The 21,436-nt window shown below is 56.3% G+C and overlaps 1 protein-coding gene across 2 annotated transcripts in view; it reads left to right on the top strand.

Annotated features, from left to right (window-relative positions):
• Positions 1-13,180, top strand: part of ADGRD1 (adhesion G protein-coupled receptor D1) — a 146,249-nt gene extending 133,069 nt beyond the window's left edge. The window contains exons 21-25 of one of the 2 annotated variants that reach the window (XR_012325096.1): positions 2,512-2,603; positions 6,113-6,239; positions 6,954-7,137; positions 7,488-7,529; positions 8,806-8,895. Coding sequence is in view for 1 of the 2 variants with exons in the window: in XM_033836704.2 (XP_033692595.1) it covers positions 2,512-2,603; positions 6,113-6,239; positions 7,488-7,529; positions 8,806-8,898; positions 10,249-10,344 (450 nt within the window). In the remaining variant the exon portion in view is untranslated. Of the gene's footprint in view, positions 1-2,511; positions 2,604-6,112; positions 6,240-6,953; positions 7,138-7,487; positions 7,530-8,805; positions 8,899-10,248 lie in introns of those variants that run through there. The other variant, XM_033836704.2, reaches the window with a different exon arrangement.
• Positions 13,181-21,436: the final 8,256 nt, after the last annotated feature.

Genomic DNA, 21,436 nt, shown 5'->3' with positions numbered 1-21,436 from the left:
ACAGACAACCCCTGATGCTAACTTCTTGTGTATCCTAGGGGTGCTCTGAAGATGTAGGCAGATATAAATATATATACACCTCATTCTGTGCCTTTTCCGCACACACAGTGTGTGCTGGACCTCCGGCTTCATCCGCACAGGAGGAGCCGCCTTGGTCCGTGATGCACCCACAGAGTAGGCTGCCCACAGTAGCCCCGAACCTGGTCCCTGTCGGGAACAATTCAAGTGTTTCCAGTCTTTTCTGGTTATAAACAAGGCTTCAGCTTCGGCCAGCGGGTGAGGAGCCCAGGATATAAATTCCCAAAGCGGAAGAGGCAGGACTTACAGCATGGTACGCGGAGGACCTCAGTAAATGTTCTCCCCCTAGAATACAAAGAAGCTACTGGAAGAATTATACGTGGAAAAAACCCAGACATTTCAGAACTCTAGAAATCAACCACAGGCTGAAAAGCCTTTAATCACGAAAAATCGCTGAATCTTGGTGAGAGCAGCAGGGACTGTGGCTTCTGATTGGCCACTCGGGCCCCGCGACCCAGCTCCGTGACGCAGCTATTGTCACTGGAGGTGAGGACGGGCTTACGGGCGCGCGGGTGCAGCGCCTGTGTGACCTCAGAGCAAGCTATTCGCAGACTTCACTGGACCTCGGCGTCTGGAATAGACATCCCCATGCTTAAAGCGCCAACCAGTTAGTCCCCTGGCTTCGGTCACTGAGCCGCTTGAGTGGCAAAGTCCCTGCGTTGTCACACCAATAGCCTGGCGTCCGTGCTGGCCCGCCCCTTTCTTGTCTGCGGAGTGAGGCCTTCCTGTGGCGCTAACCCGGTCAACCAGTGCGGGCCGGGGAGGCCTGGAGGGCACTGGTGTTCCCATCTGCCGACTTCTCCTGTGTGCCCTGACCTCGGAAGACCTCCAGCGTCATCCTCACTTTACAGGCGAGAAAAAGGGGGCGAGTGAGGCAGCCTGTCAGAAGCCAAGCTGCCGGGTGCGGAGATGGTCAGCGAAGACAGGGGCCCCACTGACAGCATCTGTTCTGTGTTTGCTCTAAAGACTAATGAGGAAAGCCTTACTCACTTATAGTGATGGTATAAGCAAGGGGCTAAACGGGCAGGGGTGCCAGCTTCCCAGTACCCCCTCCCGCAGAGCCGCGCGGGCAGGGGTGCCTCGCTGCTGACGCGTTCTGAGGGAGAGGCTGCTGCTGAGCCTTGGACCTGGGAGCTGGACACTGAGGCAGCTCGCGGAGAAGTGTCTGCAAGGCCCCTGAGATAAGGGGTCAGCAGAGATGCTTTGGAAAGGCCTCAGGCTGGGCCCCCAGAAGGAGGCCTCTAACGAGGGCGTTCAGGCCAGGAACGCAGATATGTGTGCGGCGTGGCCGGCCGGGGCAGGAGGGGCCTGCGTCCCCTTCAGAGCTGGGGATGCTCTGCTGTGGCCCAGGCGTTGTGTGGGGAGGGCCACTTTCCCTGTGTGGCCTGCCAGGAACGCCTTTGTCCTTGCCTGTGCTCAGGCCTGAAGGTTCACACGTGGCCGGGAGCGGGACTCCTCACCGACTCTGTAAATGACCTCAGAAGTTTTCAGATACAAGGGAGAGGTCCCGTCGCAGCACAGCCCCGAATCCAGCTGTGGACCCTGTAGCGGAAGGGCATGGCGGGGCCTCACTTCCCCTGCTGTCACCTGCCTGGTCAGGCTCCTGTTCAGGACCCTGGAGAGCTGCCCACGGGAGGGGACACTTTGTGCCAGAGCCTCTGCCAGAGACCCTCACAGCCCCCGCCCGGCCCCCAGCCCCCAAGGGGAGCCTTCCAGCCCCCAGACCCCCAAGGGGAGCCTCCCAGCCCCCAGACCCCCAAGGGGAGCCTCCCAGCCCCCAGACCCCCAAGGGGAGCCTCCCAACCCCCAGACCCCCAAGGGGAGTCTCCCAACCCCCAGACCCCCAAGGCGAGCTTTCCTAGCAAGGAGGAAGCATTGGGCAGAAGATGAAGAACCCTCTGCTGTGGTCTCCGGGGATCCCATGCTGTGGCCTCTGTGGACGCACAGCCGTGGGCCTGGGGTGTGGGCAGGAGGTGAGAGCCAGGCTGTGCTCCGGCGCTCAGGTCGCACCGTGGGCCTTCCTACTCTGTCTCATTAAGTGGAAAAACTGAGGTTCGGAGCACTTCAGTACGTTACCCAGGGCCACACCCAGGGAGCACATGGTGAAAGGAGGCTGGAAGCAGCTCTGTCTGGGTCTGAGGTTCACAGCCTCCTTGCCCTGGTGGCGAGCAGAGGAATGCTTTCTTCCGTGTGCTCCTGGGGACTCGGCCTGGGGTGTTTGGCCGTCTTTTCTCGGGAGCACAGGTGTGGGCTCCCAGAAGGCGGTCTTGCAGGTGACCTGTGCAGGTAAAAGTTCAGGGACGCGGCTTCGATTTCTCCCAGAGACGCCGCCTGTTTGCCTGGGAATCCTGGCTGGGGAGTGGGCCCGGTGGACTCGGATGCCCTGCAGGTGTGGCTCCGGCCCTCACCTTGTCTCCCGTTCTCCTCACGCAGGTCAACATGGGCATCCTCATCGCGGTGACCAGGGTCATTTCACAGATCAGCGCCGACAACTACAAGATACACGGAGATCCCAGCGCCTTCAAGTAAGCGGCTCCCTGGGCTGTCAGCCATGCCCCCTGCCCACAGAGGCTGCTCGCGGGTGGCAGGAGGGCAGGTCACACCCTTGGGCTTGCCCGGTGTCCTCATGACGTGCGTCCTCATCGGTCTCTGTGACCAGCATCAGCTCGCTGCCCCCATTTGTGAAAGAAGGGGGTCCGTTAGATGTTCTCCCAGAGACTGCTTCACCCCTAGGGTTAGAGGAGCTGGCGCTGGGGTCCAGAGGAGGGTTCTGGAGCCCGACCGCCCTGCCTGGGTCAGTCCTGCCTCAGCCCTACCATCTGCTGGGACCTTGTGAGCTATTCAACCCCTCAACGCCCTGATTTCCTCGTCTGCACGGCGAGGGTGATGGCGGCCGTCTTACAGGTTGTCCTGAGGAGGGTGGAACTTCCTGACCTGCTCTGGGTCTGGTTCATCCTCCGAAGGAGCAGGTGTCTCTGAATGGGGGCTGTTCCACCCACACACTCACTGCCTTCTGGGGTTTCTCCACCCCATTGTCGGGGCTCTGCCAATTGCAAGTGACAGAAAACCCAATGCAAGCTGGCTAAAGCACAAGACGTACCTACCGACACAGGCAACCATAAGTCCAGGAATGAGTCTAGAACAGCTTGGTCCAGCGCATCAAATAATACCACCAGGGCCCAGCTCCTCCTGCACTTCTCAGCTCCACGCCCGCCGTCTGTCGGCTTCACGCTGAGACGGACTCTGCCTCCTGGTGAACAAATGGCTGCAACAGGAGGTTCAAGTCCATGGGAAAGTGTGTCTCTTTCCCCAGTAATCAGAGGTCCTGAGCCTGGAGACCGAGACTCAGACCAGACCACATGCCCATCCACAAATCAATCCCAGTGGATGGAAATCACCAGTTAACCCTGGCCTGAGTCACACGGTCCATCCTGGCTCTGGGGTGCAGTAAGCACCCCCGAACCACCCGGCCAGGAAGTGGGGGCAGGGAATTTAGGGACTGCTGTAGAGACAGGGTGCAGTTCCTAGGCCGCTGGCACTCTGTAAGTTACTTTATCTACTTGATCTACACTATATCTCTTCCGATCTGAAAGGGAAAACAGTAAACATGTCAGCAGCAAATCGATAAGACAATTATTCTGTAATGAATTCCAGACACCGTAAATTAACCTGACAAGTGGCTCCGGCCCCCTCAGGCTTTTTCAGCCCCTGGAAACCTTCGAGATGCTCCTAGGTCAGGGTCAGTTCCCTTCCTCGTCCATCAGCGAGAACAGGCAGTGCTGCCCTGTGAGGCCGCCAGTCCCCCGGCCCCGGGGGCCTGGCTGGGGAGGAGCCTGACCCTCCCTCACCCCAACTTCAGCCCCCAGGCCCTCCCCTCGGTGCGCAGGGCCCCATCTGACCCGGCACCCGCAGGACCGCTGGCCTCGCGGCACCCAGAGCAGCCCGGATCTCACTCCACACCCGCGCCCCCGTCTCTGCCCCCGGCCCCTCTTCACACACCGCGGCCCTGAAAGGCAGCTGAGCCCACGACCCATCTGCCCTCCGTGGGGACCTGGTCCCCAAGTGGAGGCTGACACGGGGGAGGTAGGGGCCGTGCATCGCAAGGGCGTTTCCGTGTCTCTGCAGAAGCAGGGCCGGGGCACTGCCGCTGTGCCCTCCTGTGTCCTGCACGTGACCCGGCGCCCAGGACCGACCTCCTGGAGGGTCCGGCCCGTGCCTCCGGACAGACCCCCGACTCTCTCCACCCAGCACGCTCCCTGCCCCGCCTCTTCCTCACGTGGCCGAGCGGGACCCTGGGTCACGCCTCACTCCCTTCCTAGCGTCCCCTCCCTGGGCTGGTGAAGCAGGAGCCCGGGAGCCGGGCAGGAAGACGCAGCACAGCCTCCTCGGAACACCTGTGGCCCCCCTCTCCTGGTTTCAATCTAGGCCTTTCCTTCCTGCCCAGCAGCTCAGCGCTCAGTGACTTAACGCAATGAGAGCCTTAACAGGGCTTAACAAGGCTGAGCCTTAAGGCTCAGGAGCCTTAACAGGGCTGCCTTCCACCTGCTTTCTCACCTCTGTTTATCGGTCATGATTCCAGACTCCCCAGAAAGCAGCAGAGAACATTCAGTTTTCCCAAGTGAGATCCGGGTCCTGGGGGCGGGAGGGAGGTGGATGCCGGCCCCCGGGGAGCAGGGGGACGGGCATCGGGGAGTCTTATGCGTCCGGACTGCGTCCCCCGCCTGCCCAGGCCTCCTCTCCTGCAGGGACCCCGCTCCTTCTGCCTTTGACAAGGGGACCTGGCTGCTCTGGCTGTGTTAACAAGTCCTCAGAGAGCCTCAACTAGAGGAGTTTCCTCCCAGATTTTATCATTTATTGCTTCATTTTTGAAGTAAAAATGAACCATCCCTTTAAAAGTAACACATTGATATCGACTTCTCAGCAGCTGCTCCTTTCAATGATGGATTTTCCAGGATCTAAAGATGGAATCTAAATCATTCATGATATTTTGTTCCCCAGATTCAGGTGTCTGATTTTAACCGTACTGACTTTATGAAAACACGCAGCTGCAGCTTCCCTGACAGATGCCGTGTGGGAGCACATCTTTGGTTTTCTAGGGCTTTGCTGCTAGGAGCTGTCCATGCCGGGCCCTCGGGCTTCTGACCAGGGAGCTCCTTAGGGCCATTACGCCTCCTCCTGGGGGGCTGGATCCCTGAGCGGCACCGTTGGCTCGTCCTTCATCCATTGCGTGGCCTCTTCCTCATCTTGCCCGCTGGTCCTGGTGCTGTGCTGGCTTTGGGGCTGCAGAGATGCAGAGCCCAGCCTTCAGAGGACTCACCATCTAGTGAGGGAGACCATGCGGGTTGCAGCGCCAAGGGACGAGGGCCTTGGAGGTTGCTTAGCTGGGCAGCGTGGCACCCATCCGTCTCTGGACTTCCCTCTCATGCTTACGTGCAGAAACCGCCCTGTGGAGAGCTGAGCTGGCTGAGTCAGGGTAGGCCGGGCCCCGGTTAGCGTACGATGATTTGCAGCACGTATCAGAGGCGGCCAGGACTCAGACAGTCCCTGGGGCATTGCCTCCACACCAGCTCTGTTCTGGGCTCTGCGGACACTGGGGGACCCAGATCCTTCTTCTCTCGGAACTCACATTCCACGGGAGAGCCTCAAGGCTGACGCTGCAGGTGCCCCGGCGCTGGGTGTGTCTCCTACCCCCGGACTCCTCGGCTGTGCTCTGCTCCATGGGCACCTGGCATCAGCGTTTCCCTCAGCATCACCACCAGCTGGACTGGGGTGGTCAGCCTGAGTTTGCCCAGAGGATGCGCCGGCTCCCGGAAGCCCGGTGCCAGCTGCAGTCCAGCGGAAGCAGAGCTGTCTGCTTGGCCCAGAGCTGGCCTTGCAGGGACCCTGTCTTGTGCGTCCGGGTAGGCAGCTCCTGACCCAAGGCCTCCTGCAGGGAGGAACCGGGTCTCACTCGCAGCAGGGCCTTTTCTGCTCCCGCCGGAAGCGTGGCGTCTGGACCCGCCCTGCCTGCCCACCCTCCCTGTTCCTCCTGCAGGTTGACAGCGAAAGCTGTGGCCGTGCTGCTGCCCATCCTGGGCACCTCGTGGGTCTTTGGCGTGCTCGCCGTCAACAACCAGGCTGTGGTCTTTCAGTACATGTTCGCCGTACTCAACTCCTTACAGGTGAGGGCCCGATGGGACTAGCGGCTTTGTGACTGGACGTGCGGAGCAGGGTGCCTCTGAGGCAGGAGGGAGACCCTGTGCTCCGTCCCCTCCACACGCACGCACCTCGTGGACCCCTAGCGTAGAGGGTCCCCCAGGCCTGAGGACACAGGCGTGGATGGGGCGTGCACCAGGGTCTCTGAGCAGATGGGCTATGCAGGACCCCATTCACAGCAGGGCTGCCTCGTCCTCCTGGACAGTGTCTGTGGAGGGGCACCCAGGCCTGAAAGGAAGACGGTCAGCACGTGGGCAGCTCCTGCAAGGGAGCCAGGCGTGGAGAGGTGGTGATGGGGATACCTTGGGTTCTGAGTTCTCATCTGCTGTCTGCATGGAAGGACAGCAAGGGTAACAGCCTGGAAACCAGAGACTTGGGAGCCCAGAGTCTGAGTCCCCAGAGCCACAAGCCCCCAGAGGAAGGGTGGAGGTGGGCGCCCGTGGCCACACACGGCCTACGCCACCGAGCCGAAGGCTCAGTCCGCCCCAGCCCTCACCGTGGTGTCCTTGCTGCTTCTGGGGCTTCACAGCCGGTGACGGTGTCAGGCTTCTAAGTTGTAAGAAGCCCCCGTGCCTAGTTTCCTTCTGCCTGTTTATAACGAGAGGGGGTCGGCTGTCCTGGCCGCAGCCCCACACACCCCAGGTCCTGGGATCCTCACTTATCCTCTGTGTCCCATAAAGTTTCCCCTTCCGGAACGTGGGAACAACGACAGGACCACTTTGCGGGGGCTGCTTGTTAGCACTAAGTGAGATGACCCACGTGAAGTGTTCGTCTGGTGCAGACACAGGGGCAGAGTCTCTAGACGTCTGCGGATATCCTCAGCTTGTGTCTGTTCTCACTGTGACCGTCATCCTCAGTTTGCAGGTGAGGACACCAGGGCTCGCGCTAGGTGACGCGCTCGTGCCCTCCCATTTGTCCGCCCCAGCGTGTTTGCTCCTCTCTGAGGTTAAGCCTGTCTGGGCGTCCACCTGTCTTTGTATCTTGGCCATGGCGGCTGCCTGCGTTTAGGTTAGATCACAGGATGCCCTTCCACGCTTACGGACTCCAGACCGTAGGGTCCAGCATCACAGCGCACTCCCACATGCTCCCCAACACCAAGCCGTGCCAATGCCACTCTCAGAGCCCATAGGTGGCGTTGGAAAGAACCCTCAGAAAGTGTTTGTGACAAAATGCAAGTGGCTCTAATTCTGTGTTTTCCTCCCCTTCCTCCCCAGGGATTTTTCATCTTCCTTTTTCATTGTCTCCTGAATTCAGAGGTATGTCTGCTCCACTTCGTGACAGTATGAAGCTGGTTTTTCATTTCTGAAAGGGCACAGAGAGCAGGAACAGTGTTGCCGCATCAGGCTGGCGTCCAGGAATGTAACCCTGAATAAGCCTTGGTGTTGGTGACAGGTTGTGTGCAGGGAGGCTGCTTTCCGTCCCTCATCCTGGTTGCTAAGCAACATACGCACATCCTCCTTCACTGATGTCGCACGGGCACTGCTGGCTGTGTGGAGGACCAGGGGAGGGGGTGACAGGGTGGAATAGCTGAGCTGCAGATTCAGGACCTTGCTTGGCATCTGGCATATTAGGGAGAGTAAGATGCAGATGTGCTCCCAGCAGATCCTCCCAGAGGCATTCAGGAAGCTGGCCTGGGGTGTAAGGAGGACTCCTGACTGCAGGGCTTAGAGAGGGGGCTTTCGTGATGTGGGCTCCAAGGGCACTGGGGTACCTGGCGCGGGCCCATTCCTCTTGGTGCACTTGGCCGTGGGGATGGTGGAAGGTGCTCTAGACCCTGTCGCTCGGGACCCATAGTCCGTGGGAGAAGCTTTACCTGTAGATTGTGGGGGTGGCATCGTGTTCCTTGGCATTTGAGTCCCTTCCAGGCTGTGGTCCTGGGGAAACGCCTCTGGAACGGTGACTGAGAACAGGGCAGAAGCACCACCCGCCTCTGTGCTTTGCCAGGAGAGTCCATCCATTTGCATGAGGATAGGTCAGGCGGGGAGGGAGGAGATGGGGGGAGGGGCAGGCAGGGTGAGTCGCCCAGGACGATGGCGGCCAGCGGAGGAGAGGTCACGTGTTTGCAAAGACCAGGTAGCAGCCCAAGCAGGGCCTGAGACTGATCCACGTGGCAGAGGGGGCAGGAGGGGGCGGCAGCCTCAGCACCACACGCGGCCCCGCCCCACACGTGCGCTTCGTCGTTTACTGCCTTATGTGGTTTCTGTGCCGGTCACACGCTCGGCTCCCAGGCTGTTCACCGTCGAGTGTGTCCCGTCTCCCCACCCAGCACTGAGGTCGGCAAAGGGCAGGCCAGGTCCAGCTTTCTCCCCGTGCAGGGCTGGGAACGGCGCGGGGACACAGCCTGTATCTGTCACACGAACCAGTGACACGTCCGTAGCGCAGCTCCGGAACCACTGACTGTTGGGATCTGATGCCTCTGAGTCCTGTCCTCACCCTGCAGCACAAGTTCCTCGGGACCTGTTAGAATGACCTCTTGTTGCTTTTGCAACTTCTGAAATTGCTTCTAATGAGCCTTCCATTCTGCCTTTGAAGGTGAGAGCTGCTTTCAAGCATAAAACCAAGGTCTGGTCCCTCACGAGCAGCTCCACCCGCCAGGCCAACGTGAAGCCCTTCAACTCGGACATCGTGAGTGTGTGTGGTGTCTCATGTACGCCCCTCCTGCGCTGGCCGACCCTGCCCTGGGTGCCTTCCCTCCTCAGCCCACACTGACCCAGGCCTCTTGTTCTCGGTCCCCGTCAGCCGGGACTTGCCTTCCAGCTTCACTGAGCTGCGCGCAGCCTCTGCCTTACAGAGGACCACGTGGTCCTGAGGCTGCGTCTCTTGCAGCCCGAGCCCCGGGCCCTCCGCTCACTCCTTCCCCGAGCTCCGTCGTCTGCACCATCAGTGTCGGCGGACGGCTGCCCAGGTCGTGACGGAGGCTCGGCTCGGGGGCTGGGCTCCTCACACCTGACATAGGCCTGCAGGCAGCGTGAGCTGATGTCACACCCACAGCAGGGTCCCCCTCCTCACGAAATCACCTGGCCCTCTCTCCTGCCCCGTTTCCCAGGGCCAGTACTTCTTATGTTGACTTAGTGGGATGGAAGGATCAATTGACCGGGGGGCAGACACTGGACATGCTGAGGGTGTCCTGTAAGAGGCACAAAAGTCACTGGACACAGCCCGGCCTCTGCATCAGGTCTGCTCCCCCTACAGCTGCCTGAGAAATTGGGTCTGGATGGTCAGGGGTCTGAACAAGCCGCTCACCTCCCAGCGCTGGGCTTGGTTCACCTTCCTCCTGTGGGAAGTGGTCCCTCATCCCCCCGCCCCGCAGACCCCCAGGCAGGGCCCCCGGGCAGCCTGGAGCAGGCGATATCCTGGGTTCTCACTGCACTGCAGTGTCCCACCTGTCAGCTAGGCCCTCGCTCAGGGGTCCCATCCTCAGGAAGTCCCTCCTGGACGGCACTGAACAAAGAGGCTCCCACCGCACCCCAGCGTCCTGTGCCTGCGACCCCTGGTGGTTGTTTGGTTTATTCATTTGCTTCATGGCCGTTGTCTGCCTCCCCCATTGGAACGCGAGCTCCCCGGGGGCAAGGGTCTGGTCGCCTTTGTTCACTGGTGTGACCCCGTAGCCTAGAACAGGCCCCGGTGCCCAGCCTGCTCGATAAATCAGTGTCGAAGGAATAAGTGAACAAACGGATGAATAGAGGCGTGAATGAGTGAGTGAATGAATGAGTGAACGACAGATTGAGGAATGAATGACTGCCGGGGTGAGTGCACCCCAGAACCTGGGAGCCGTGAGGCAGGGGAACCTGTGCAGAGAAGGTGGAGAGAACTGCGCCCTCTGGGTCCTCATTTTTCTGGGGAGCGGTGGGGCCGCCCCCAGGAGGATCCCCAGGCAACTCTCTGGCACAAGGCTTTGCTCTCAGCTCTCCTGTGGGACTTGGGTTTCTCGTCTCAGAGCAGTCTCCATTTCTCCATCCTCTGTGTGGTCCGCAGATGAACGGGACCCGGCCTGGTACAGGCTCCACCAAGCTCACCCCTTGGGACAAGAGCAGCCACTCCGGGCACCGCGTGGACCTGTCCGCCGTGTGAGCAGAGAGGCCGTGGACCCGGCAGCCTGCCGCTCGGAACCCCCGGACCCACTGCAGACCACACGCAAGCATCGCTCTGCCTTCGCAACTGGGACCCTTTCCTCGTCGCTCTCTGGACCTGGGGGTCACGGCCCTCCCCCCCGCCCCCCGTGACAGCATCCTCTCCTGCGACCCGCTCCTGTGACAGCCCACCGCTGAGCCCGCAGCCTGATACACGGCGACGGCGGGCCCCCCGGAGCACACAGCGGTCCCTCCCCTTTGTCACTGCAAGTGCGCAGAGCCCCAGACCCTCCACGCTGTGCGCTCAGGAGGCCCGTGGCGCCAGGAGGGAAGTTTAGCCTCGGCGAGCGCCACGATGGGGACTTGGGACCAGAGAGGTGGGGTCCCGCAGGGGAGGTTGGGCGGAGGCCCCTGGGGGCGCGTGGGGACGTGCCCGAGGATGTTTTCCACCTGCTGACTCCACCCAAAGCAGGGCCCCGATGCCAGGCACCTGCCGACGCCCAGGTGCCCCGCCCCTGTCTGTGCGCCGGGCCGGGCGTAGGCGGAGAGCCTGGGTGGGGGGGTTCTGCTCCGACAGCTTCTCCCACCTCCCTCGTGAGTGCTGGCTCTTCCGACTCCAAGTCAGCCTTCAGATCGCCCCCTTTCCTGGCACCTGAGCCTCCTGTGTGTTCACCACGGTGGCCCATCAGAGCCACCGTCTCCCAAGGCATAACGTCCCGCAGAGAGTTTCTTCGTCATCACTTATAAATGCTTTTCCGTGTTTCTAGCGAGCGGATCACAGCGGAGGGGAGCGCAGTACGTGATTTCGTGTCGCTACAGGGGCAGACCTTGACGCACAGAGCCACTCGGCGGGCTGCTCGGGGGAGGACCCTGGCCCTGACCGACCGGGGGTGGGAAGGGTGGCAATAGCTGTAGCTTCTGAGTTGATGTTAATTTATGGACCCGGACTCAGCCCCCTAGGAAATGGGATGATCCTTAGGGCTCCGTGTGGGGGCGGGGCCCCGTGGAACGCTAGGGTTCGATCATAGACGTGAACCGAAACGCCATCGAGAAAAGTTGGGAAACAGGCTGTGAAAGGTCACCCTGTGATGACGGCGCCACGAGTGCTTGTGAGATGTGTGGGTACGGAATTCCAACCTGTTTTCGGTACTGGAAAATCCTCCCTGGAAACTGTGACGGCGACAGCATTAAAGGCCTCCCCGCCGCGTCGCCCCGCCTCTCCCAACACGTCTGCTTTGTTTCCGAGTGACATTTTACATCGCCTTGCAGACCTTTTCCATCCTCCTCTGGCACCTTCGTGAAGTAACTCACGCCCCGATGATGATGACTGTGACAGCCATCTTCAGGCATCTCCCCCGGTGGGGGGTGGGGGGACCGGGAGGGGCGTGGGACACCGAGCGGCATGTTGACGCAGGGTTAACCTCTGTCCTTCTGTCCGGGTGGGTCCCAGATGTCACTTTGTGACAATGCTATGGGCATTCCCCATGGGTGTGCCGCAGGGATGAACCTGGCAGATGGAGGCAGAGACCCCGTGTCTGGCGAAAAGTGCGCCCAGGTCTGCTCCAGGCTCTCTTCGTGATTCCAGAAACCAGATCGCTTGTAACTTGGCGTTAGATCCTTGTCAGGCCCAAGAGCACCGAGAAGTGAGAACACTGTATTCCTAAGGTTGACACTTGGATTCTTTTTTATTTAGTTTCTGGTGAAGCAAATCAAGTAAGGAACTGTTTTTATTTTAGATGGAATTCTTGGTTTTGTTGTTTTTTTAACTCTCTGCATATTCACCCTACATAGCTAACATCAGGAGAAGTAACGAGCGAACTCTCTATTTCTCAAGAATGAAAGTAGTGCACTTTATTTATAGGCTACATATTTGGCTTCTGCAGTATTTTATTATCTACACATAATGTGGCCACAGAGAAGCAGTTGGAGACAAGAGCGTGTTTAAAGTAGCTTAGAGCACAGGAGAGACGACGAATGCCACTCCACAGTGAAGGTAGGTTGTGATTGTCATGAAATAAAACCCTAATGTCCTTAAAGTGTGGTCTTCAGCGTCTTTTGCTAGCGGGAGGTGAGCAGGACAGCGGGTCTCACGACAAACATCTGAAGAGAAACACACGTGGGTAAAATCCAGCCCTGGGATTCACTCAGCAGACATTTATTCAGTGCTTTCTCTGTGCCCAGCACATTCCAGCTCTCGGGACACTGTGATGGGCAATGCCCTGGCCTCTCAGGAGCCTCCCTGGGTGGGGCAGGTAGTGGCATGTGTGCAGCCCTGTGTCTCCCCAGGTTAATGTACTGGACAGAATGCGGGTGCTTCTTTTTTTAAAAAAATTTAACAATATATTTTATTTAAGCTAATGTGTCAAAAATATTTCAACACGTAACATTAAAACTTAATGAGCTATTTTACATTCTTTTTTTCTATACTAAGTCTTTAAATCTGGTTTATTATTTTTTAAAGTCTTTAAAAAATGTTGACCTCTGTGACTCTATTCCTGTTTTGTAAAGAAGTTCATTTGTACCATTACCTTAGATTCCATGAGAAATAGAGTCACAGATGTAGAAAACACGCTTAACGGTTACCACAGGGGAAAAGGTGGGAAGGGGGGAGGATAAACTGGGAGATTGGGGTTGACATATACACACTATTATATATAAAATAGGTAAGGACCTACTGCACAGCACAGGGAACTCTGCTCAACACTCTGTAATGGCCTATATGGGAAAAGAATCTTACAAAGAGTGGATCTATGTATATGTATAAGTGATTCACTTTGCTGTACAGCAGAAACTAACACAACATTGTAAATCAACTCTACTCCAATAAAAAGAAAAAGAAAAGAAATGCTTACGAAACTAAAAAATAATTTTTTTAAAGTTTATACTCCATATATAGTTAGTGCAAAATATTGGCTCTATTCCCCATGGTGTGCAGCACACCCTTGAGTCTATCTTACACCCAATAGTTTGTACCTCCCCCTCCGCTGCACTGCTTCCCCCTCCACTGGTAACCACTAGTGTGTTCTCTGTTGAAACAGGGAGTGGGTTGGTGGTGACAGAGGTGGGGGGTTGGGTGGTGGGCAAGATGGATGAAGGGGATCAAAAGATACAAACTTCTAGTTATAAAATAAGTCCTGGGGCTATAATGTACAACGTGGCAACTACAGTTAATAACACTGTCTTGCCTATTTGAAAGTTGCGAAGAGAGAAGATCTTAGAAGTTCTCAGCACGAGAAGAGAACACTTCTGTGGCTGTGCCGTCCATCCCATCATGTATGGCGATGGATGTCAACTAGACTTACTGTGGCGATTGTTCTGCAGTGTATACTGCAGGTATCAAGTCATTATGGCGCACACCTAAATATACTACGAGGCTTGGTTTTTGTTTTGTTTTCTTCGCCTTCCGGTATCCCTTACAATTTTTTTTCGTTATTAAAAGCTAAACATATCTGTATTGGGTGTTAGAAACAGGTAACTAGGACGTTAGTGTGAGGATTTACGTTCATCTACCAGGAGCTGGGCTCTGTAGACTGTTCGCTGCAGCTGTAGGTGCCGGAGGCTCCAACTTCCTGTTCTTCCTTCTCTGCCCTTGACTTTGGACTTCCCCTGTGGACTGTACTCCTCATAGAGTCCGCAGCTTGCAGCCCTTTCAGCCTAATCTGTTAATATACCAGCTCCTTTTCTGCTGTGGTGTTAACATGTGTGGTAGGAGAAGTGTTCTGTAACATTATGGTAAATCTGCATCTTTTAGTGGGCCTGTGTCTAGGGTGGTGACCCTCAGAAGTGTTTCTCTAGTGATAAAGCATTTTCCCCCTCTTTGGGGAGACAGGGAGCCCAGAGGGGGCTGGGAAGTCAGGAATGCCCTTCCCCCAGATGGAATACGGCTTTGATAAAGCACATCCCGGGCAAAGCAGGGCAGCTGTTGATAATAGGATGGGAGCGAGCTATGGCTGCCAGCTCTCTCCTGTCGCTTCACCGAGGTGCGCTGTGGCTACAATGAAAGTACTTTCTCCCCTCCAGTCCCTTGACCTCTTTAGACTCAGAAGACGGAGGAGGGAGAAGCCAGCGGGCAGGTTCTCAGGTGCAGTTCCCAGGGCTCTGATCCTCCCTCCTGGATACTTTGGTGCTACATATGCCCCCGGACATGGACTCATCTCTGGAGAAAAGGTGGAAAGGGGGTGCGGAATCCCCAAATCATCCAAGGTTAAGTTGCCGCCCTGGCAGGATGGAATCTGAAACAGAAGGGGTCGATTTCTTCATGTCAGTGTGAATTTTGAGTCCCTTCCACTTCTGTCGGAGGTTTTATTCCGTAAAACAAGGAAAACCTGAAGTTGCAGTAGCTCTAATTCCGTTCTCCGAACAGCAGAGGGGAGCAGGGGCAGTAGACACGGGGTCTCCGTCCAAGACCCCACCTTGTTCCTTGTTGAGAGAACACTGAATCTCCTGGATGACTCAGGGAAGGGTGACCCAACACCAGTGCAGGGGCAAACCCTGCCTGGTCTAAAATGGCCTTCATGGTCCCGTTCTCCGTCCCGGGGAGGCACCTCAGCCATGATGTGTGAGGGAACACCGGTGTCTGCTCAGGAAGTGTGGCACCACGGCGTGACACGGGGGAGCCAGGCCACCGCTACCCCCCAAGGAGAGCTGTGGGGAGGATGGAGACAGCTGGGACCCCTGGTTGTGGACAGAGCAGCTTTGTGGACGGCCCTGGAGGTGCAGCTGGGAGAGAAGCCAGCAGAGCTCCCTGTTGCTCACAGCTGGGCCCCCGGATGTCCCCGAGCAGCAGGAAGGGCCTTGTGTGCTTCTTGCTTGGGGCTGAGGGAGGTTGCAATCCGGGGGGACACCACCCAGATGCTGCCTTGGCATCTCCCCAAGCCCATGTGGGACTATTGCTTCACCTCTGACAGGCATCCCTGGAGGAGATTTAATCAAGAAGAGTAATGGACCTAATGGGGTCTGTCCAGATGAATGCACTAATGGCCTGACTGCTGCGTCCTGTGTAGCTCGTTCACAGAAATGGCTACTCCGGAACCTCCTCTGCTTCAAGCCGTGTTTGTCAGTTAAACAGCAAACAGTCCTGGCCCCCGTTTCTGTCTCTGGTTCTACAGATTTCCCGAGTTTTGAGAGATTTTTCTTCACTAAGTGTACTGACTTTCTCCCTTCTCTCCCTGCTGGGTCCTGTAGGTGGACGCTGTACAGACTCTTTCCACGTGGGGTGGGGAGCATTGGGGCACACGGAATGCTCACACCTGGCCCTGGTGGGAGGATCTCTCTGACTTGCCCAGCACTCCTCCCAGGACACAGGCTGTGGCTGCCGTGGCTCTGTGTGAAGCTTGTCCCCAAGCTTGGAGGTAACTAGAGAAGTTCGAGAGAGTAGAGTCAGATAAGGACGGTGACCTGCCTGTCTCAGGCAGCTGGAATGTAGATGTGGGGGCTGGAGCTCAAGCAGCCATTTTGGAACATGAGGAAGAATCCAATATCGAGGAGTTCCTAGAAGCAAGAGAGAGGAGCTATCTTCCCTTATGACTGTGAATGATGATGCCAGCCCTGGACCACACTTCTCCACACTTGGGTTTTGTGCGAGAGAGTAGCTTGTCTCACGTGAGCTCCTGTGGACTGAGGTCTGCAGCCGCTCACAGCAGACTTGCCCCACCCGATGCAGTCACAATGGATGCATTTCTGCCCCCTGTGCTGTGCTGACTGGACAGAGCAGCTGCCCTCCGGCTCCTCAGAGAACAACGTGCTCATGAGTCCCCTGGGACTGCTTGCACTGCAGATATGCTGATTCCTGGGCCGGGGCCGGGGCCTGGGATTCTGCATTCCCCACATCTCAGGGGATGCCAGGCTGCAGCTCCCTGACCACCCCTGGGGCCTAGAACTCATCTGCCTCACGGGTCTCGGCCTGGGTGCTCTCACCTGCCCCATGCAGGGCAGCTCCTGTCCAGCTCGGCACACAACAGCAGCTGCTGCAGAAGAGCGGTCAGCAGAGAGGATTTGCATGTGATGGGCCCGGGGGGAGCAGGGCCTCTGCAGTGATGTGGGTCGTAGAGGAAACACGTCCCCTCCCCTCCCCTGCAACCTTCCTTCCACAGCAGGAAGCTGGGGCATCGTTGTGATATCAGAGGCCCAGGAAGGGTCCAGAGGACGAGTTAACAGTTTCATGCTTTTCTTAATCCTCGAAGCAGGTTTTCTGAGCCAGCCATTTGCTGGGTTTTCAGAGTGGCTCCCCTTCTGTCTTCCGAAGGTTGGTTAGAAATCAGGGGCTGCAGCCCAGGAGCCCCGATTACGTCACTCACACCTGACGACGCTCAACGCCCTTCCCGACCGTGGGTCTGCCTGGACTCACAGGGTCTCTCTCCCTCCAGCCCCGCCCGTCCTCCCTGGGGTTCCTGCACAGACTCACTGAAAACAATGCTGGGGAAGGTGCGGGGCCTGGATGGGAGGGCGGGGCCGCAGGCGCTGTGACCGCGACCTTGCGCTGGGGTCCCACAGTCCTCAGCGCCATCTCTCGCTATCCCACTGCCCCTCACGGACGCAGCCTGGGCTTCCCTGGCTCCCGTGATGAATCCCCAGACCTCCCACGCGCACTTGTGCAGTCTTCCGCGCCGGCTGAACGATTTCTGCTCCTTTGTGTGTGAAGCGTCTCCACACCATTTTTTTTGGAACAACGAATCAAGTTTTAGGGAGCTCATCTATTTATTTAAGTGTGCATTTATGAATTTTTAAAGAGCAGTTTCTGGAGCAAGAATTTTCAAGATTAGGGATGATGGGGAAAAATTAGCCAGTGAATAGTAGACTCCAGGTACACAAATGTATTTAAATTAATTTCCAGTTCACATCAATTTCCATCGCTGTAAGCAGTGCTAAAATTGTTCGTTCGTTCCGTGGTATCATCATCTTGTATATCCATCCGCCAGCATCCAAGTGCTAACAACTCTGTTTGGATGATAAGAAGCATTTAAAAAATGTTAACCTTTTTTACTGCAAAAATGCATAATTATTGTAGAAAATGTCTTAATTGTTGATGAGCAAAAGGCAGGAGAAGAATCAACAGTGAGAGAACAGTGATAAATATTCTGTGGCTTTTCAGGTGTGTGTATGTGAGTTTGAGTGTGTACACGCACGCCTGAGTGTGTATCTATCTTCGTGAAAATGGGTTCTGATCGCACACACTTCATTGTAACTGTTTCTTTCTTAACAATTAAATGCATGAATAGAGTGTAATCATTTTTAGTGGCATCAGTCATTCTTCTCCAGCAGGAATTGTCTTCTGGCTAATGGAGTCCCCTGAAGAGACTTTAAAAGTACCTCGACCCCCAGGCTCTCCCAGGGGGCTCTGGTGGTGGTGATGCCTCTGCTGGTGGTGGTGATGGTGATGCCTCTGGTGGCGGTGATGCCTCTGCTGTCTTACCTTATGGATGCCCGTGTTCTTGTATTTAATCAACTCCAGGTTGTTGGATTCTTGGGATATTTTTGCCATTATAAGTCTGTAAGGGGTATCATTGCCATTATGAAATATCTGTAGGTAGACCTTTGCAGACATCAGCTGTCGTGGATAAATCCTGGAAGTTGGATTACTGGGTCAAAAGTGTCCGCCCTCTATCGTGTACTGATTTGTCAGTCACACTTTGAAGAGAAGAGACCAGGGAACACTGCACAGCAGGAAGGGTTATGTCCTCTGCCCACGGCTTAGCCATCGCTGGGAAAGATGAGAGACTCTGGCGGGAACGGCTCCCAGAAGTAAGGTCTAAGGTGGGGCTACAACAGCCCGTGTGTCCAGATGAGGTGCGCACACTCCCGTGGTGGCGGCCTGTCCTTAGGTGGAGACAGCGCCCAGACGGGCTGCTCTGCGGTCTGCTCTCGGTGCTGCTGGGGAGAATTCACATCCGCAGTTAAAGAACAGGAACCGCCAGAGGCAAAGGCTGAGACCCACACGGCGCTCAGACCCCCACCCGCCTCCAGAAACGTCTGAGGCTCAGCCTTTCACGCCCTCCTCTTCATGGGCGAGGCCGCCTCTCCTGAGCCCCTGGGAAGCCCTCCCAGACCCCAGTCTGCCCGTGATGCTCCTTCCTTTGAGCCTCCACGGCACAGGGTGGAGCCCCATTAGAGAGCTCGTCTCACCCACCTGGAGCAATGGGATTGCTGGATGGAGGTCATGCTCACTTCTATCCCAGGGCATCTGACGTCCTTGTGGAGCTCCTCCCCACTCTGACATGGTGACTGACTGCAGCAGCCTGGGTCCTGGGGCAACTGTGGTGAGCAGAGCAGCCCTGTCAGTCCATGATCGTCACCAGGCATGGGTGACAAACGGATTGTCCTTTTTGGTCCCTGAGCTGTGGGGCTTGTCTGTGACGGCTGCAAACCTTTGTGTGCATCAGGAAAAGCAGCGTTGTTTTTAGGCCACACCAGGCACATTCAGGATCTTAGTTCCCCAGCCAGGGATCGAACCCGGGCCCCCCTGCATTCGGAGCGCGGAGTCTTAAGCACTGGACCACCAGGGAAGTCCCAAAGTAGGTTTGATAATAGACTAAAGCGTGTTGGGCACCAGACAGAGCTTCCCTCGCAACCACATTTAGCTAATCTATTGCACAGCCTTACCTATTGTCTCGTTATCTCGCATTCCAGGGCTCGGAGCCGAAACCCACATTTCCTAGAACATCCTCTCCTGTAAGGATTAGGGTTTATTTATTATTTGCCTCTGGCACATCTATTTTATTAGTCTAAATCTTATTTTAATTAATCTTAATTAATTAATTAATCTTATTTAATTAATTTATTAATCTTAATCTTATTTAAAGTTTTATTTATATTTTATTTTTGCTTCAATGCTTCCTGCTCATGTCATAGAATTAGAATCTCACTGCAGCTTTAATCTCGCCTCTGGGCTCACACATGGTTTTTCCAAAGCTAAAAAACATGGTTCAGAGAGTTTTTACTGTGTTCTCACTTCTGGATGGAGCGTTCACTGTTTATAAACAAGGGACCTGAGCCTCAGAGAGTGTGTTCTGAATCACCATGACACTTGCAACTAGGTCAGTAAGACTGGAGGGAGGGATACACAAATATCTGATTAAGTTAAACGCTCCAAAAGTAAGTATTAAAACATTTGCTGGCACCGTGTAAACCTAAGAGAGGACTCGCATGTTTAAAGACATACACGGTAGTGATAAATTTAGGAGAGATGAAATAAAACAAACGTTCAGAATCACATTGGGATTTACACAGAACCACTCCATGCCTACCACTGGCGGGCCAGTGACCAGGTTTGTAAATTAACACAAGTGGCTTCCATTGGTCACGGGGACGGTGCGCAGTCCGTGCCTGGAGCAGTCACATGAAGGCCACCCTGCAGACCCTGGGAGCGTCTGGAGGTGGATGTGTGGGAATGCCCACCACGGGTGAGAGCCGGCTGGGTGGCAGGAGTGCCAGGTCCTCACCCTTGCAGACGAGGCAAGTATGACTCCACCCCCACCCACGTGAGGAAGCTGAGTCCAAGCTGCCTCGACTTCGTGGCAGAGATGGGACAGGTCTGTGCGACACATCACAAGGGCACCGTCGTCAGTGTGGAGCGGGCAGAATCGGAGGCGAGGGGACAGCGTGGTGTTCAGCGGGGGTGACGCAGCCCTGCTACGGATGTGGGCTGTGCTACAGCCTCAGGACCTTGCTGAAGACGAAGCCTTATTCACCATCCAGCCCACGTTCATTGAGTACCTGCCACATGGCAGGGAAAGTTCTAGAAATTGTGGAGGAGACACTGAACAGGTCAGACAAGGCTCCTGTCCTCCCGGAGATGACGTCCTAGCGGATGAGGCCAATGGTGATCAAGTAACTGAGCCACGGACATGGTGACACCAGCTGGTGGTGTGCGTTCTGAGGGCGATGAGACGATGATGCAGGGAGACGTGATAGACTGTGTGTGCGTGCGCGCGCGCGCGTGTGTGTGCGTGCGTGTGCATGTGTGCGTGCGTGTGTGCGCGCGCGTGTGTGCGCATGTGTGCGTGTGCGTGCGTGCGCGTGTGCGCATGTGCGTGCGTGTGTGCCGTGTAGGAGTGTGTATGTGCAAACGTGTAGAGTTTTGTGGATGTGTAAGTGGGTAGGTGTATGTGTGGCTGTGAGTGGGCATGTCTGTGGGTGCGTATGTATCTGTATGTGTGAAGGTGTGCATATATGCATACGTGTGCAGGCATAGTACACAGCAGGGGTGTGTGTTTATATATGTGAGTGTGCGTATGCACGCTAATTGTAATTTAGAACAGCGGTCAGGGAAAGCCTCTCTGAGGGTTGACGGTGAAGCTGAAGCCTTGGGAAAAATAATGGAAGAAGGAGCGGCAAGATGAAAGGAGCTGGGCAGGAGTGGGTGCAGCGCAGGGAGAGCGGAGCAGTCTCATGGGACGAGACGTGGGTGACGAGGGGATGGGGCCAGGTCATGTACGGAGCTGGGGGCTCATCAGCTAAGACATATGCTTGAGGTCGACCCTCCAGGACTTATGAGATGCTAGATGTGGGATGTGAGGCAAAGGGGGAAATCACGGACGGTGCCCAAACCTTTGCCCTGAGCACGAAGGCAGCCTTGCTCTAGAGATGTGGATTAGACGAAAGAGAAACGTTCCAGGACTGGGGACGTCGGTAGAATGTTGCTGGTCACACTGTCTGGATGCTTCCTCAGCAGCTCCAGGAAAAAGGGCTGTGAATAGTTCTAGAATTTCAGCAGCCCCAAACTCCAGGTCCCCAGTGGGTCTTTTCAAGTCTGCCTTAGACCTTTAGAGCAGGGGTCCCCAAACCCCGGTACCGGTCCGTGGCCCGTTAGGAACCGGGCCGCACAGCAGGAGGTGAGTGGCGAGCGAGCACAGCTTCATCCGCCGCTGCCCGTGGCTCCCCGTCGCTCGCATGACCGCCTGAACCATCCACCCCCGCCCCTCCGGTCCGTGCAAAAATTGTCTTCCGCGAAACCGGTCCCTGGTGCCAAAAAGGTTGGGGGCCGCTGCCGTAGAGCATTCCTCGTCTTGTCGTCTACCAGCAGCGGATTATTCAAGCAGCTTCCAAGGAGCACTGTTAATTTCTGTGTAAAGTGTCCAGACACTCCCAGCAATCGT

This window comes from Tursiops truncatus, chromosome 13, assembly GCF_011762595.2.
Source record: "Tursiops truncatus isolate mTurTru1 chromosome 13, mTurTru1.mat.Y, whole genome shotgun sequence".
In the NCBI taxonomy this organism is placed as follows: domain Eukaryota; kingdom Metazoa; phylum Chordata; class Mammalia; order Artiodactyla; family Delphinidae; genus Tursiops; species Tursiops truncatus.
This window is presented reverse-complemented; position numbering and strand designations above follow the sequence as displayed.